The sequence below is a fragment of the Oncorhynchus gorbuscha genome, linkage group LG10 (assembly GCF_021184085.1).
Source record: "Oncorhynchus gorbuscha isolate QuinsamMale2020 ecotype Even-year linkage group LG10, OgorEven_v1.0, whole genome shotgun sequence".
Lineage (NCBI taxonomy): Eukaryota > Metazoa > Chordata > Actinopteri > Salmoniformes > Salmonidae > Oncorhynchus > Oncorhynchus gorbuscha.
In genome coordinates, this window is record NC_060182.1 from 28,401,448 (window position 1) to 28,419,649 (window position 18,202).

An 18,202-nucleotide genomic window follows, 5' to 3' on the forward strand; every position below is an offset into this window, starting at 1 on the left:
TTGGTTGAACAAATATATTTTTTTCTCCCTTTGTACCTTTTATTCAGATAGGCGATGAGTAGAGGGGGTTCTATACTAAATGGTAGTTCTATACTAAAGTTCTATACTAAATGGTAGGGTGTGGCGATAAATAGCCTTTTAAAGAGGCAATCTGCAGTTGAAACAATAACAAAGCTCATCCCCACCCCAGTTTAGGTCAAAGGTTGAGGGATGGGGTAGGAGAAATGTAACCACTCTCAAATTAATAGACAGAGCTATGGATGCAAGGCTGACCATCCACATTTTCAACATTAGTTTTACCCATGTAGTGAGGCTATACACAGTGTACAAAACATTAAGAACACCTTCCTAATATCAAGAAGCACAGGAAACAGTTGAGCGTGAAAAAAACAGCAACGTTGCAGTTCTTGACACAAACCGGTGCGCCTGGCACCTACTACCATACCCCGTTCAAAGGCACTTAAATATTATTTCTTTCCCATTCACCCTATGAATGGCACACACACAATTCATGTCTCAATTGTCTCAAGGCTTTAAAATCCTTCTTTAACCTGTCCCATCCCCTTCATCTACACTGATTAAAGTGAATTTAACAAGTGTCATAACTTTCCCCTCGTCAGTCTGTCATGGAAAGAGCTGGTGTTCATGTTTTGTACACTCAGTGTATGGTGTTGGTTTACATTGACTTTATTTACAAACATTGGTTTATGTTGGCTTCTGATGGGGTACAACAATTGAACTAAGCTCATGAGGCATTTCTAAGTTATATTCTTCAAGAATCAATGGGTACAATATTATTAGTTTGAAAACATTTATGTAGCAACTACAGATTGCTCTTTTAAGTTATACCGGTATGGCTTTTTACAACACCGTCTATAAAGGCATTTCTACATTTAATAAGTTAACATGATGCATATTATTACCATCAGACTGAGTAGTTTGGCTGACAAGTCCAATGGTCATGTCCCAGTCCTGTTCCATAGAAAACACAAGTTATTTACAAATGGATACAAGTCAATCAATCAAATGTATTTATAAAACCCTTTTTACATCAGCAGATGTCACAAAGTGTTATACAGAAACCCTGCCTAAAACACCTCACAACAAGCAATGCAGATGTAGAAGCACAGAGGCTAGGAAAATCTCCCTAGAAAGGCAGGAACCTAGAAAGAACTCTAGAGAGGAACCAGGCTCTGATGGCTGGCCAGTCTTCTTCTGGCTGTGCCGAGTGGAGATGATAAGAGTACATGGCCATTAAGGCCAGATTGTTCTTCAAGATGTTGAAAAAATAAATAGATGACCAGCAGGGTCAAATAATAATTACAGTGGTTTTAGAGAGTGCAACAGGTCAGTACCTCAGGAGGAAATGTCACTTGGCTTTTCATAGCCGAGCATTCAGATGTCGAGACAGCAGGTGCAGCAGAGTCGAAAACAGCAGGTCCGGGACAAGGTAGCACGTCCGGTGAACAGGTCAGGGTTCCATAGCTGCAGGCAGAACAGTTGAAACTGGAGCAGGAGCACAACCAGGTGGACTGGGGACTGCCAGGAGTCATCGGGCCAGGTAGTCCTGAGGCATGATCCTAGGGCTCAGGTCCTCCGGGACGAGAGGCAGAATTAGATGCAGCATACTTAAAATTCACACAAGATACCAGATAAGACAGGAGAATTACACCAGATATAACAGACTAACCCTAGCCCCCTGGCACATAGACTACTGCAGTATAACTGTGGCCCCATCTGACAATACCCCCACCCACTTTGCCAAAGCACAGTCCCCACACCACTAGAGGGATATCAACAGACCACCAACTTACTACACTAAGACAAGGCTGAGTATAGCCCATGAAGATCTCCAACACATAAGCCCAAGGGGGAGCAAAACCTCCTGGCTTCCAGAGGATTAATACTGTGGGCTTGCATATCAAATGATAAGCACTGGCTCCAATTGGTGAATTTAGGTCTTATTCAAACCTGAAGTTTGGAGCTCAACAAAGCTGTGGCAGAGTATGGGCACTGGCCCCATTTACAATGCATATTTCAAAACCATTTAAAAAAATGTAAAAGTATAGTCTTCTCTGAAATAGTCTAAAAGGATTTCAATATCAAATTCTGACAGCAAGAACCTGAAGTAAATAAATAAAAACATTTTTTGCAGTCTATTTTTTTTTAAATGTCATTATGTGAGGAACAAGACAAAGACAATAGATGTAATTTCTTAATGAATCCATAACTTCCCAAAACATACATTTAATAGTAAAATCCTAAAAGATCACTAACTGGTCCGATGCAAATTAGGCTGAGATTTGGACCATTTGGGGGCACTTCCATGTACATTAATTCATATTTGTTTATAGACTGGATCGATTAATGGTTGCACTCCTCTGTCTAACAAAGTAAAATGGAAATTCCAAATCATGACTGCAAAACCTGATAATTACAAGGCTACCATCTCATACCCCCTCAAATAAAAACATTGCAATTCATAATTTTAACCCCAAACCCTGACTAATAAATCAGGCTATTGTCCTAACCAAAAAAAACACATTTAATTTCAATTTACAGAGATTAAATGGTTTAGATTTTGTTTATTGACATTTTGAAGAATTGCATCACCAGTCTGAGGGCCGGCTGCAACCCATGGCAACCGTTTCCACAATGTCTGTCCTCATTTTGAGGCATCAGGACTTGAAATGTCCTCTGTACTGTAGTCTTATACCAAATGAGTCTGAGCACCTCAGACTTCAGTCGATACACAGAACTATGCAAAATACTGGACCAGATATGCATCTGGTTATATCTGTCAGTATTAAAGAAGAGTAACTAAACTGTTTCTCTTAGACAATACATTAAAGCCTTTGAACTCAAGTAAATAATTACAAATACAAAGATGTACATAAACTAGTCTGCATTTCAACAACAACAAAAAGCTATAAAAGAAGCTACAATTCATTCACAGTAGCGGTAAGCTGCCTTGAGGTGCCAGAATGATCCCAAAGACATAGAAAAGTCCCATCAGGAGGTTGAGCTTGGCTGTCATTTGGGGGATCTTGGAATAGCACTGGCTGCGGAACTGCCTCTCTAGGGGGAAGGCCATGGGCAACGTGAGCAGGGGCAGGGCCATGCTGATGGTGTAGTGGGTGGCCAGGATGCAGAAGAGCACATAAGGGACAAACAGCAGGAGGTTGAAGAGGATGTAGGACAATGTGGGCCCAATGAGAATGGCCAGAGTGACGATGCCCGCCTGTTTGTCAGAGTCCATGTCTCTGGTATTGTTGCTGTGGAGGATAGCCTCTGTGTTGAGGGCCAGTGGGACGGCGTAGACCAGAGGCAGGACAGACAGGTAACCCACCTGCACAGCGTGGGCAAACATGACCGCCAGGGGGCCAAACGTGATCAGGATCACCACGTCCCCCAGTGCCACATACTTAAGACCAATGCCTGGAAACAGGACAAGGAAGGTATCGTAAGAATCTGGATATTAGTGTGTGTACTTGTAAATAAAGCGAGGGAAATAATGTCAGTACATTTTGAAACAGGTTAATGCCAAGCTCACCTCCCGTGTACAGAAAAGAGCTGGAGAGCCCTCCAAAATAAATAAGGGCCAGATGCTCCATCCTCAACGTGGAGAGAAAGTAGAGCAGGGTGGCACACAAGCAGCCCAGAGAGTAGAGCAGCGCTCCGAACATGACCACGTCCTGCGGCGCCAGGATCTCATCCACCAGAGTCCTATCGTCGCTCTTCTTGTGGTCAATCCCTTTGGAGAAGTCATAGTAAGTGTTAACCAAATTCCCTGCCCCGTGCACCACCAGCACTGCCACGGCACACACCATGAGGATGACCAAGTCCACAGAGCCCTCCAGCTTGTAGGCCAGGGCACTGCCCAGAGCCACCGGTGTGAGGGAGGCGCTGAAACTCCACGGCCGCAGGGCCAGCACATAAGCAGCACACTTGTACCTCATGTCGCGTTTGACTCTGGCCCTCCCCGAGCTTCGCTGGTCGGCAGAGTGATTCTGCAGAGTGTCATTCAAACCGGTGTGCCTTGTCTCACTATGTCCATTCAATCCAGCCAAAACAATTGTCTCTGTACTGCTTGGTTTCTGCCCCACAGCCATACCTCTGCCAGGGTCCACAAAACAAAGAAACAGAAGGTAAACCTGTAACAAAATTACAGAGGTCACACATAGAATGTAATTTATGTACAATGAACATCTCATTTAATGAAAAGTGCATCAGAATACAGGCTCTTTAAGTTATTGAACACCAGTATGGAGTAGTTTTTGTATGGTCCGTCATAATTGAAGGGTTGCAAGAGCGTGAGACCAGAATGTTTTGCTGTTGTTGAGCAGGATTAACGCGTGCTACTACATGCTAAAAGGTAGGTAGCAAACGAGTCTGTTTATTTCCAGTAGTTCCCGAGTAGCTAGATATGCTAGTAGGATCACCTGAATTTCAATGCACCATGTTGTGAATTGTACAACACACCTGTTGGATGGTCACATTGCTTGCTCCCTACAACCTCGCAAAATTGGCATTTAAAGCATTGCGCTGCTGGATAGTCAACTACATAGATTAAAGGATTAAAGCTAACTGTCCAGTGTGCTATTAGCAAGCCAAAAACCAGGGCCAAATTAAATGTCCTAAACCAGACTTTACCTGTTTTATGTATCCGTTATCTGATAAAATATTTCACGCCATGTAACAACATATTTATGTAACCGCTACCTAACCACAGGGCTGACCCTACTCCATTGGTAAACTTGCTACGTGTCAATTTCGAGAATATTTCACTGGCTGATCACAGTTAACCCTGACGGACGACATTTCGTCCAACCCTATTGAGTGAGTGCAGACGTAAATAGGCGCCGTTAGAAACACACTTCAATGTGATCTGCGTTCCGGGTGTTGTAGATGACATGTGCAAGAAGAAGCCTTTCCTCAATAAGAACATTTAAATAAAATAAGAAAAATATCTTGAAAAATGTGGGATTATAATATCGCTTATTTTTACACTCGCACCAACGGATGTATTAGAAATACTAAGGCAGGCCAGGAAGTTATTGATTCTCTGGTGGTGGTTCAGTGCGATCTCTCACTATCCCACCCAGATTCGTAAACGGGGGAAAACGTTAAACTAAATTCAGACCATCATCGCAGGGCAAATACCATACTCCAGGGGTGTCAAAGTCAAATGGACGGAGGGCCAAATAAAAAATTTAGCTACAAGCCGAGGGCCGGACTGTTCGAATGTTCATTGAAAATTTTTTAAATTACGCATATAGTCTAGTGAACCTAATTGAACCTACTGAAAACCTAACAAATATATTCCAATATGATCAGATAAATAAAGCAATATTTTCTTATGGCTCTGTCAGTAATCTTTCATTTTCAACAGACACAAAAGACAAATTTCCTTTATATAAAAATCCCCATAACATGAACATTAAATGAAAGAAACCGGTATTCAAGGCACCATCAGTAGCCTATATTTTCTATTTTAGCAAAAGTGGGCTAAATTTACTTCAAAGAAAAAAACAATAATAGCAATTTTCTATCATCCACTCAACTGAAATATTTTTAAAATATAATTGGATTGAAATACAATAAAATAAAGTGCAAAAATCTATTAATCAAAAACAACACTTTGTTTAAGGAGAAGTAACATGCAGTGAAAACAAATATTAAACTTTAACTTTTAAACTTGAACTGAGTAAAAACTCTAAATATGTGATTGCACAGTAATGTTCACTTGTTTGAGGTTGAGGGTGATACTTGGTGGTGTCCCATCTTTTCCACAAGTTCATCAATGTTCGGGGTAAGGCTCTGAGCTGAGGAAATCCTCAGAATTGAGTGGAGGTGTTCAGCAGTAAGTCGACTTCTGTGTGATGTTTTGTTCAAGTTCATCAAAGAAAACAGTTGTTCACACAGGTATGTGCTGCCAAACATAGACAACGTTTGAGCAGCCTGGATGCGCAGCTGGGGCATTGTGTCGGGGAGGAAACGGGCGAACTCCGCAGCACCCACTGCCGCATATTTTGCCCTCAGTGCATCATTGCATTGGAGGTCAATCAACTCCATTTGGAGGTTTGGTGGTGAGCTTTCCACGTCAACAGCAAATGGGTTACCGAGCAGTTCCAACCTGCTTTTTTGTGCTTCAAAGTCAGCAAATCGGCGTCGAAAGTCAGCGGCAAGCATACCTATTTTATCAGCCAACTGTGCGCTCGGGAACGCACTGGTAGAGAGCTTCTCTTTCATGGTCTGGCAGCTGGGAAAGTGGCTCAAATTTTCTTTCCGCATCTGCGTCTCCCACAGAGTCAGTTTGGTTTTAAATGCCTTCACTGTACTGTACATATCAGAGATGACACGATCCCGACCCTGCAGCTGCAAGTTCATTGCATTCAGATGACTCGTAATGTCACACAGAAAAGCCATTTCACACAGAAACATTTCGTCTCGGAGTTGTGTTGTGTCTTTCCCTTTGCTGTCCAAGAACAGACAAATCTCCTCACGAAGCTCGAAACATCTTTGAAGCACCTTTCCCTGGCTTAGCCATCGCACCTCTGTGTGATAAGGCAAATCACCATGCTCCGTTTCTAACTCCGTCAGAAATGCCTTGAACTGGCGGTGATTCAAACCTTTGGCTCTGATAAAGTTAACTGTGCGCGTGATGATGCTCATTACATGCTCCATTTTCAAGGCTTTACCGCACAACGCTTCCTGGTGTATGATACAATGATAAGCTGTCAGCTCACCTGTCGCGTTTTCCTCTTGCATCTTTTCCCGTATCTTCGCAACCAGTCCGCTCCTGTGTCCACACATCGCAGGTGCTCCGTCGGTTGTCAAACCCACAAGTTTTTCCCAAGGCAGCTCCATCTCATTTACACATCTTGACACCTCTTCATACAAATCATGCCCCGTAGTTGTGCCATGCATAAGACGTAAAGCCAAAAACTCCTCTGTCACGCTTAGGCTGGAGTCCACTCCGCGGATGAAAATTGACAACTGGGCAATGTCAGAAATGTCGGTGCTCTCATCCACAGCCAAGGAATATGCAATGAAATCTTTTCCCTTTTTCACAAGCTGCTCTTTTAGATTGATGGACAACTGGTCTACTCTCTCGGCAATGGTGTTTCTGCTCAGACTCACATTTAAAAAGAGTTGCCTTTTTTCTGGGCAAACTTCGTCACAAACTTTAATCATGCAGTTTTTGATGAAATCCCCCTCCGTAAATGGCCGGGCTGATTTAGCGATCTCTTCTGCCAAAATAAAACTGGCCTTGACAGCAGCCTGGCCTTGTGATTTGGCTTTTTTGAACAGAGCCTGTCGAGATTTGAGGCCTCGTTTTAATTCCTCTGCCTTTTGTAGCCTTTGTTCCATGTCCATATTCTTGTTTTTGTCCGCGTGTTTCGTTTCATAATGTCGTCTCAGATTATACTCTTTCAGTACCGCCACACTTTCTCCACACAGAAGACACACAGGTTTTCCAGCTACCTCCGTGAACAAATACTCCGACTCCCACCTTGTTTGAAACCCCCGGTTCTCAGTGTCCACCTTCCGTTTTGCCATTTTTGATGGGTATCTGAAAGTTAATTTTACTGTGATGCTGACAACTGCTGTGCCAATAAATATTGAAATGAAGCAGCCTACTGCTCGGTGCGTCACCGTTGCATTGTGGGAAATGTAGTATTGGTGCGTGTAAAAGATCTGCGGGCTGCCGGCTTGCTGCGGTCTGCGGGCCGGTTCTAATAACAAATCAAGATCATCCCAGGGGCCGTAAAAAACCTTCTCGCGGGCCGGATGTGGCCCGCGGGCCTTGACTCTGACATATGTGCCATACTCTCTTAAAAAACACTTGTGAAGCAATTTGTTTTCGAATCACTTTTGAACGTTGCTGAATACGAATGCAGCCCAGACTCAAATTGCTTGTTTTGGGCCTTCACAAACGCACGAGTTTTACACAGATATGTAGAATATATGCCTATCAGCATAGGCCTACTGACATACATTTTCACAATTATTTTGATGTAGGTAATTTACTCAAATTAAAATATACTTTGAGAAATATTTGTTGCTTGCATCAGGCACCTGTCACAGATAAACCCGTTTCCTATGCAAATTAGAGCAAAAAAATATTGCATTTTTAATTAAGAGTCAGAAAATATTTAAATAAGGTTCAATAAAAATGAAAGTCAACCTATTGCCCTATGCGTATTCCTCAGCTAAAATGAGAGACCCACACATAGGTATTTGAGCAGCCCTACATTTTTTAAAATCCATGATCAAATCTCTGTTATGAACTTCTGGATTAATAAGCATGGAAAAATAATAGTTCAATCAAAATTTAAGATTGTCGACTACGTGCAACTGGTATCCTTTCCATTTAAACTTGTCAAACTCTGACCTCCATTTAAAGTAATGTGAAACCATTTGGCAGACTGCGGAATAGCGCTGCGGCCGAAGGTTGTATAGAAAGCTGCAACGTTTAACACCGTTATCCTCCGTTATCCTCAATTTAAAATTAATTTGTCAAATAAAAGGATGCATTGGATGGCCATTGATATCCATGCGGATATATGGTGGTGAAATTGACCAGTCTGTCTTTGTGTAGGGATTTTTTTAATGGAAGGTGATATCGCAACGATGGTGTGTCAGACGTTCAGAAGTTTACAAAGAGGCGACTTCAGTGCTCTTCTGCTGGCTGTGGCGGTGCTTGGGATTCTGTTTGAAGGGATGCAAGAAACCACGGCGTGTCCCACCTGGAGAATAGAGGTATGGTGTGAGAATTCAACTTTCTAACTTGATACCTCCTTTAATTGCACTGCTGAATACTTCATTCAGTTTCTATACTGAACAGGTTATGCTGGAATAAATTATGATCAAGATGTTGGATGATTAAACCCGTTTAGGGCAACAATATTTTCATTTTATTTTGACGATTTTTTTTTCAGTGTCTACCAAGACACCTGATTGTTGACAAATGAGCAAATAATAAATAAACAATTTAATTGTAATATAAATCACATTTTTGGTTCAACTTCATCAGACAGAAATTCATTCATATAATCAGTAATTATACATATAATTTATAATGTAGCCTATTCATATTATATAATTGGAGCAATTCTTGGTTTTGCCCTGATTTTTGTCCCAGTTGAGGAAAAACCAACTATTCTTATTGCATTGTAGCCACAATAAAACTGCTTTTAATCTGGCTGGATGAAGTCTTAACCCTCACTTATACCAAGTTAGCTATTCTAAAAGTATCTTATATTGTTCATTAATTCACACTAAGTCAAATGCTCAGAATTCTCAGAATCCTTGATTAATAAACCAGGGGCAAACAGTTTGGGAATCTTCAAAGGAGAGCACAGTAAGAGGAGCTTAGCATGTTGGTTGAGCACTGAATGATCAGGTTCTAAATGTTATCTCTAGTGCACTTGTTTTGGAACATTTTCAGTTGTTTTCCATAGGAAGAAATGGTGTAGCAAATGGTACAGCTTAGAACAACATGTAGCTTCAAGAAATCATGGACTGTTCTCACATTGCTCCAATTTAAGTGGAATGCTTGCTCCAACTTCTAGGCTATGTCCTCTTCTTTTGTAGTGCATGTTTCCTTGACTCTGTTATCAGTGTGGCAGGAAGACTTGAGGCTCCTCTGGTGTTCGCCTGGGTGTCTAGGCCTCAGCTCTTGGCATAGCCCTTGTTTTCCTGAGGATCGAGGAACATTAAAAAAGGAATGCATATGTAGCACATGGGGATGTGTGAAACTTACTCCTCAGCCTGAAGTGTCCCCACTTGTGCCAGCGAATAGCTTTTTCCGACTGGTAAGACACTTCAGGAGGGCGGTCACGTGTGCTAGCATGGCAGAGGCCCCGAGTTAGCGCCAGGTATGGGCTGAATCAGCAGCGTGGCAAGCAGCGTGACGTCCTTTACAGATAGTATCTACATTATTTCTCTGAGAATAAAAAAAAAAAAATTCATATAGATATTTTAATAGTATAAATTCATGTTTTTAGAAAAAGCCATTTTTGGGGGTTGTATTTCCACTGTATTTGTATGTAAATGTTGAACTTGGTCAGATCATGTTGGTCAAATCCCTTATCGTTGATGATAAGGACTGTGGAGTAGATCTGTGGATAGGCTAAATTAGCTTATTCACTTGTCATAAAAGTCCCCGATAATGAAGTCACCTAAAGTTATTGGATAATCAGTCAAAGTGTACACTACCGTTCAAAAGTTTGGGGTCACTTAGAAATGTCCTTATTTCTGGGTGGCGCAGTGGTTAAGGGCGCTGTACTGCAGCGCCAGCTGTGCCATCAGAGTCCCTGGGTTCGCGCCCAGGCTCTGTTGTAACCGGCTGCGACCGGAAGGTCTGTGAGGCGACGCACAATTGGCCTAGCATCGCCCGGGTTAGGGAGGGCTTGGTCGGTAGGGGTGTCCTTGTCTCATCACGCACCAGCGACTCCTGTGGTGAGCTGGGCGCAGTGTGCGCTAGCCAAGGTGGCCAGGTGCACGGTGTTTCCTCCGGCGCATTGGTGCGGCTGGCTTTCGGGTTGGATGCGCACTGTGTTAAGAAGCAGTGCGGCTTGGTTGGGTTGTGTATCGGAGGATGCATGACTTTCAACCTTCGTCTCTCCAGATCCCGTACGGGAGTTGTAGCGATGAGACAAGATAGTAGCTACTACAACAATTGGATACCACGAAATTGGGGAGAAAAAGGGGTAAAATTCAAAAGAAAAAAGAAATGTCCTTATTTTTAAAAAGAAAACCACATTTTTTTGTCCATTAAAATAACATCAAATTGATGTGTAGACATTGTTAATGTTAATGTTGTGAATGACTATTGTAGATGGAAACGGCAGATTTTTTAATGGAATATCTACAAAGACTACAGAGGCCCATTATCAGCAACCATCACTCCTGTGTTCCAATGGCACGTTGTGTTAGCTAATCCAAGTTTATCATTTTAAAAAGCCAATTGATGATTAGAAGACCCTTTTGCAATTATTGTTAGCACAGCTGAAAACTGTTGTTCTGATTAAAGAAGCAATAAAGCGGTCCTTCTTTAGACGAGTTGAGTATCTGGAGCATCAGCATTTGTGGGTTCGATTACAGGCTCAAAATGGCCAGAAACAAAGACCTTTCTTCTGAAACTCGTCAGTCTATTCTTGTTCTGAGAAATGAACGCTATTCCAATGCGAGAAATTGCCAAGAAACTGAAGATCTTGTACAACGCTGTGTACTACTCCCTTCACAGAACAGTGCAAACGGACTCTAACCAGAATAGCAAGAGGAGTGGGAGGCCCCGGTGCACAACTGAGCAAGAGGACAAGTACATTAGAGTGTCTAGTTGAGAAACAGACACGTCACAAGTCCTCAACTGGCAGATTCATTAAATAGTACCTGCAAAACACAAGTCTCAACGTCAACAGTGAAGAGGCGACTACAGGATGTTGGCCTTCTAGACAGAGTTGCAAAGAAAAAGCCATATCAGAGACTGGCCAATAAAAAGAAAATATTAAAATTGTCAAAATAACACAGACACTGGACAGAGGAACTCTTTCTAGAAAGCCAGCATCCCGGAGTCGCCTCTTCACTGTTGATGTTGAGACTGGTGTTTAGACTGGCGAGTTGGATTAGCTAATACAACGTGCCATTGGAACACAGGAGTGATGGTTGCTGGTAACGGGCCTCTGTACGCCTATGTAGATATTCCATAAAAAAATCTGCCGCTTCCAGCTACAATAGTCAATTACAACCTTAATGTCTACACTGTATTTCTGATCAATTTGATGTTATTTTTCAAAAACAAGGACATTTCTAAGTGACCCCAAACTTTTGAACGGTAGTGTATACTGTAACTGTACATTTGACATTCTATTAGTATTATATAAAAACAAAGTCACAACATATTTCTAAACACTCTTAAACAGTAAGCACCTATAGCTGGCCTTTCACAGCTGTAAAACAAGAATAGAATCCTTGTGTTATTATTTGGAGAGTCTCATTTGCCCCTCCCCAAAGGGACATCAGACATATTGTACCTGCAAAATGTATCATACTTAAAGTTTGGAAAGCAGTTTTACTGCTGACCACTTCCTTTTCTACAAAATGGAATGCCCTTGCATGAAAATGTAACATGTAACATTCACATGCAAGGCACTGCAGAATCACAATAGAGTTGAGTGTCCTCAGCTGGTCTCGTCAAACCAGAACCCTTGCAGCATGGAACTGTTGATTGTTTAGATTTTGAACATTATAACTATAAATGCTAACTATAACTATAAATTAACGCCATGAATCACAACTGTCAGTTCAACTAACAGTGTAAGTAGATTACAGTACAACGTTCATTCTGTGCTGCTCTCAGCCTGCTATTTGAAGTGTGTCAGAGGGTTGGGTGCTGTGGCAGTAAAAAGGCAAATGACGTTGAATAAATGTGTTATGCATTTTTTAATGAATGATACTGCAGACACATGAATAAAGGTGTAATGACCAGTATCATAAAGGTTTTATTCATGCTTTATGTATATACCCCCTTCAAGTAAAGTGTTACTACGTTTTACTTATCGGGGATCTCCAATGTTTTTGTCCAGTTTCTCAAGTTCCTTCCATGAATACTTCTGTTATTCCATCTCATGTTGTTAGCAATATTCTCCTGGTCCTTGGTTCTGTGGTCTGGTTCAGACACTGGATCAAGTCAGTCATATCTTAATAATCGGTCAGTCAGCCACGAAGACAGGAACACTAAGAATGATAAAATACTAAGCACTAGCTTATGTGTAGTTCATAAACACAAAGGCAAACACTAGGTTAATTACCTACTGAACAAAAATCTAAACGCAACATGCAACAATTTCAATTATTTTACTTAGTTACAGTTCAAATAAGGATAAGCAATAAATAAGCAATAAATTAATTTGGTCCTAATCTATGGAGTTCACATGACTGGGAATACAGATATGCATCTGTTGGTCACAGACACCTATAAAAAAAAAGTAGGGGTGTGGATCAGAAAACCAGTCTGGTGTGACCACCATTTCCCTCAAGCAGCGAGACATATCTCCTTCACATAGAGTTGATCAGGCTGTTGATTGTGGCCTGTTGTCCCACTCTTCTTCAATGACTGTGCAAAGTTTCTGGATATTGGTGGAAATTGGAAAACATTGTCGTACAAGTTGATCTGGAAAACGCTGTTGTACATGTCGATCAAGAGCATCCTAAACATGCTCAATGAGTTACATATCTGGTGAGTATGCAGACCATGGAAATGTTCAACCTCCAGGAATTGTTTACAGACCCTTGTGACATGGGGCCATGCATTATCATGCTGAAACATGAGGTGATGGCGGCGGATGAATGGCACGACAATGGGCCTCAGGATCTTGTCACGGTATCTTTGTGCATTCAAATTGACATAGATAAAATGCAATAGTATTTGTTGCCTGTAGCTTATGCCTGCCCATACCATAACTTCGCTGCCGCCATGGGGTACTCAGTTCACAATGTTGACACCAACAAACTTCTCACCCACACGGCACCATACACGTGGTCTGTGTTTGAGGCCAGTTGGACTTTCTGCCAAATTCTCTAAAACGATGTTGGAGGAAGAGAAATTAACATAAATTTTTCTGGCAACATGTGTGGCATTGTGTTGTGTGACAAAACTTCACACTTTAGAGTGGCCTTTTAATGTCCCATGCACAAGGTGCACCTGTGTAAATGATCGTGCTGTTTAATCAGCTTCTTGATATGCCACACCTGTCAAGTGGATGGATTATCTTGGCAAAGAAGAAATGCTCACTAACAGGGATGTAAACAAATTTGTGTACAACATTTTAGAGAAATAAGCTTTTTGTGTGTATGTAACATTTCTAGGATCATTTATTTCAGCTCATGAAACATGGGACTAATAATTTACATGTTGCGTTTATATTTTTGTTCAGTATAATAAAACATTTAAAAAGGCTCACTTAAGGCCAACCCAGTGAACACAGAATTTATCTGTAATGTTTCCTAAAGGTTATCCTTTGAAAAATAACTTTCACACAAAGTTTTGGAAACCAACATTTGTTTGCTGGGAATCCAGATCCCGATCATAAATATAAATTACATCTGGATGTTGATGTGACATGTCCAGTAGGTTGAAACTCCTCTCCTCGCTCCTAACTGGTAGCGCCAAATCTCTGGTGGTTAATCTACAATTTCTTTTGTCCAAGGAAGAAGTTCACACCTCTGGTGTGTTAATGATTGGGATTCGCAAAGATGCCCGCACGCAGGTTCTCCACCTCTCCAGGAACAAGCGTTACACCCTCACCCCTGAGAAACTCAAATGGGACAAGTTCAAGCTCACTTACAAGTTTGGAGATTATTTTATTTCACCCTCCTTTCTTACCAAACATTGACTGTCTAAAAACAAAAGTAAATGCTGTTTGAATTGACTTCAGACATATTTACAAGGGACAGCTGTCTTAGAGCTTTATGATAGCTCCAATTGCTTTTACTGATTTCTGCTGTTGTAATATGCCAAGTGGTTTCCCCAGATAATGGCATTGTGTCTGTGCAGGCTGCTCTCTTTCCCAAGGAACCTGATGAATGCCAGTGACACGCGCCGTGGCATTGCCAAAGCCTTCACTATGTGGAGTGATGTCTCGCCCTTCAGCTTTAGAGAGGTGCCCGCTGACCAGGAGGCAGACATCAAGATAGGTATATGTTGTTGTGCCCCCACCTAAAGTATATCAGGCATGATGACTGGCATATAATATAGTAGGACTATACAGTGACATGTGTTTGAAATGCCTTAAGCATTTGAAATGAACAAATCTCCCTCTACTGTCTAGTTATCTATGTTCAGCATGATTCATGGCTCTATTTGTATGATAAAGAGTCCTGTACACCTTCCAAGCATGTGTAATCATTTTTAAATGATCTAAATCATGCTGAAGCCATCAGAGTGGGAGTACCATGATCTGGGAGTCTTGTTCCAGCATAAATACTTCATGCAAGTGTGAAAAATGACAGTCATCCTCAGTGGGCTAAGAAGTTTGAAATCCATCATCTTCTAGACTCTATTGTATGTAGAATGAGATAGAGGCTGGAGAGGTTCCCCTCTTGGTTGCTGTGTCTGAGGCACAGCTCTGTCTCTTTTTGGCAGGCTTCTACCCCATCAACCACACAGACTGTCTGCAGTCCTACTTGCACCACTGTTTCGACGGCATCACCGGCGAACTGGCACATGCTTTCTTCCCTCCGACGGGCGAGATCCACTTTGACGACCATGAGTATTGGATTCTGGGAAACATGCGCTTCAGCTGGAAAAAAGGCAGGCACTTTGGTTGATCTCTTTCCTGATTTTTGTAAGCTGCTGTTGTGCCCTCGGCACCAAAGCTACTTGCTGGATGTCCAGTTGAATTAGTCAAATGCACAGGGTTGTAAAGTGAAAATCATGGACACTGTAGTTGGTAATTATGTCTTGAAGCTGGAATAGTCCACAGTGTAATACTGTGCCTAATTGTGTTATGGTTGGAAGATACTGTGAATTTAGAAGCGTAGTTTGAGTTTGCCGTTGTTAGATTAACTGTGTCTCAGTAGCCGTCTGCTTCATCGACACTGATCTGAAAAGACAGGTATAGGTGAAAGCCATATGTTGTTATGCCACTTTGAACTAGCTTTCATGTGTATAGTTCAGTGGATGAGGGAAAGGACTTTAGCTACTTTCGACTATTGAGATGCACCCCAATTACTAAGACAGAATGAACTGTTTTGTGTTGTTGGTTTGTGCAGGGGTGTGGCTGACAGACTTGGTCCATGTAGCGGCTCACGAGATTGGCCACGTCCTGGGCCTCATGCACTCCCTGAACCCCAAGGCCATCATGCACCTGAACGCAACTCTAACGGGGCGCAAGCTCATCACACAGGACGAGGTGTGGGGCCTGCACCGACTCTATGGTAAAGCCAAGCACCCACAAGCAAAGTGCCCTGTAAAACAGACAATAAACCGTGTCATATTGTTGTGTAGCACAAAACGATCAGCGGTAGCATATTTTTCAAATTAAATAAATCTTCATTTAAAATAATGGTCCCACTTTAAACAACCAATTCATACAGACTTTATTGACTATTCATGATTTCTTCCTAAGCACTATATAGATGCTTCACAAATAATTGATTTACTACCTGCTGCAAGTAAACGTGGCCTTAATGAGTATTGTTGAACCTTTAATACAGTGTCAGAGTCATTATAAATGTGAAGTCAGATTGTCATCCCAAATTCCTTTCTGTAGACTGAAATTAGCACTCTCATCCCTCTTTCCTCCTCCCCTGTAGGATGTTTGGATAGATTATTTATCTGTCCAGCCTGGGCGCGGAAAGGCTATTGCGACAGCAAGCGCAAGCTAATGCAGAAGCACTGCCCCTCGAGCTGTGATTTCTGTTACGGTAAGAGCAGCACTGCAAAGGAAAAAAAGATCACTCCCAATCTACTGGTGCAAGGAATAGCATCTGTACCATTTGTCAATGCATTGTAACGCAGCCAACAAAGTCCAGCCATGCAGAACCATGATGAGGGTTTGCAGCCCTTCGGATTTAAAGTCAGATTAGATACTTGCGCCACTGGATGAGACTCATTCAGAAATAATTACCTCTGGATGGATTTTGGTCTGCTTTATAGCAAGCGAGCAGAGCGTCTTAGTGAAGCACCTCGACAGCTTAAATCCCCATAACCTCCGCAACCAGTCTCATCAGGGCCGAGGCCTCCGGTTGCACAACAGGATATGACTCCTCCTCGCCATGGCAGCCATAGATTGTGGGTTTGTCCGTTTTATATGCGTAACAAGGGAGAATGTGGAGAGGAGAAAGGATACCATTCCTGGCTCCTAATCTGTTCCTCATTGTTGATTGGGAGACGTTGTACGGCTGTGGAAAATTCCAGTATGACTCCAAACCACTGGAATTTCAGACTGTGGCTTGAGTGTTAGACGTGGAAGGTCAATTTGGGATTTCTGCGGCCCAAACTAGTGGCTGCCTTTTAAACAGACTTCCAACTGATCATGAGGCACAACATCGTGTTTACACTCATCAAATGGCCGTAGCACTTGGGTAAATTAACTAGATAGAGAATGTCCTTAAACATCTACAATGGAGTTGCCATGAAGTTTTTTGATGCACATGTAGGCAGATAGCTTTTATGCTTAGTTTGAGTGTCTTGGAGGATAATTTTAAGTATGATCCAGATCAGATGAAACAATAACTAAGAAGACATTTTCTGGGCGCTTCTTTGTTTACTTTTTGGAGTAAACATTGCATGAAAAGACATTGACATCCTTTTGTGAAATGAAAGCCATACCACACCGAGTCATGTCTGGTTAAGACGAAGACTATACAGAAGTGGATACCCCAGCCTTTAACCTTGTGTTCCCTAACTTTCCTCAGAGTTCCCCTTCCCCACTGTGGCCCCCACCCCCACCCCCCAACGGACCAAACACAAGCTGGTGGCTGAGGGGAAGAAGCTCACCTTCCGATGTGGGAAGAAAATTGCAGCAAAGGCAGGCAAAGTATAGTGAGTATGTCTTATCCCAATATCACTTCAAATAAATCATATACCAACAATGGACTGAATTTAAATGTATTTTTACTGTTTCTGTAGCTGGTACAAGGACGGAGAGATTCTGGAGTACTCCCACCCTGGCTACATCTCCCTAAAAGACGACCACATCAGTATCGTGGCCAACGCCATCAACGAGGGCACATACACCTGCATCGTGAGGAAAAAGAACAAGGTCCTCACCAACTACTCCTGGAGGGTACGAGTGCGCTTCTGAGGGTGATGCCCCCATCCGCACATAGAAGCACTGGGTATTAGCACAGAGAACACACAACCATAGAAACAGTATTACCAGAAGATGAAAAGCCCTTAGACAACTGCATTTTCACACAGACTTGAATGGGATGTCCATTCTAGGAATTATATTTCAAAGCACACCTTCACTCAAACATTGCTTGTTCAAAACAGGGACCTCACTCACTTGGGCACATATTTTAATGTATGTACATTGTCTAAACAATACCCTCAAAACAATCATGTTTTAGGTCTGTTTTTTTGTAATGCATTTTCATATGTGCACAATAAACCCTTTTGTTCTGTGGTAAGTAGTATATAGAATCTAGATGTAAAACTACATTGTGTCCAAGGGAATATTCGATACAC

At 42.0% G+C, this 18,202-nt stretch overlaps 2 protein-coding genes across 4 annotated transcripts; one reads left to right on the top strand and one right to left on the bottom strand.

The window, feature by feature from the left end:
• Positions 1–2,570: 2,570 nt before the first annotated feature.
• On the bottom strand, positions 2,571–4,870 carry LOC124045080 (ubiA prenyltransferase domain-containing protein 1-like). Of its 2 annotated transcripts, none has more exons than XM_046364312.1 (3): positions 4,654–4,870; positions 3,554–4,116; positions 2,571–3,438 (listed from the first exon to the last, which is right to left on the bottom strand). In XM_046364312.1, the coding sequence occupies exons 2-3, from the start codon at positions 4,110–4,112 to the stop codon at positions 2,951–2,953; spliced, it is 1,047 nt and encodes a 348-aa protein (XP_046220268.1). In that variant the 5' UTR covers positions 4,113–4,116; positions 4,654–4,870; the 3' UTR covers positions 2,571–2,950. The 2 variants fall into 2 exon arrangements, with proteins under 2 accessions (XP_046220268.1, XP_046220266.1); XM_046364310.1 differs by having other exon boundaries at positions 3,554–4,154.
• Positions 4,871–8,485: 3,615 nt separating this feature from the next.
• On the top strand, positions 8,486–18,140 carry LOC124045831 (matrix metalloproteinase-23-like). 2 transcript variants are annotated; one of them, XM_046365528.1, is made up of 8 exons: positions 8,486–8,766; positions 14,217–14,356; positions 14,564–14,703; positions 15,152–15,319; positions 15,781–15,945; positions 16,324–16,434; positions 17,428–17,554; positions 17,642–18,140. In XM_046365528.1, exons 1-8 carry the CDS (start codon positions 8,617–8,619, stop codon positions 17,814–17,816), a joined length of 1,176 nt encoding a protein of 391 aa, XP_046221484.1. In that variant the 5' UTR covers positions 8,486–8,616; the 3' UTR covers positions 17,817–18,140. The 2 variants fall into 2 exon arrangements, with proteins under 2 accessions (XP_046221484.1, XP_046221485.1); XM_046365529.1 differs by having other exon boundaries at positions 14,221–14,356.
• Positions 18,141–18,202: the final 62 nt, after the last annotated feature.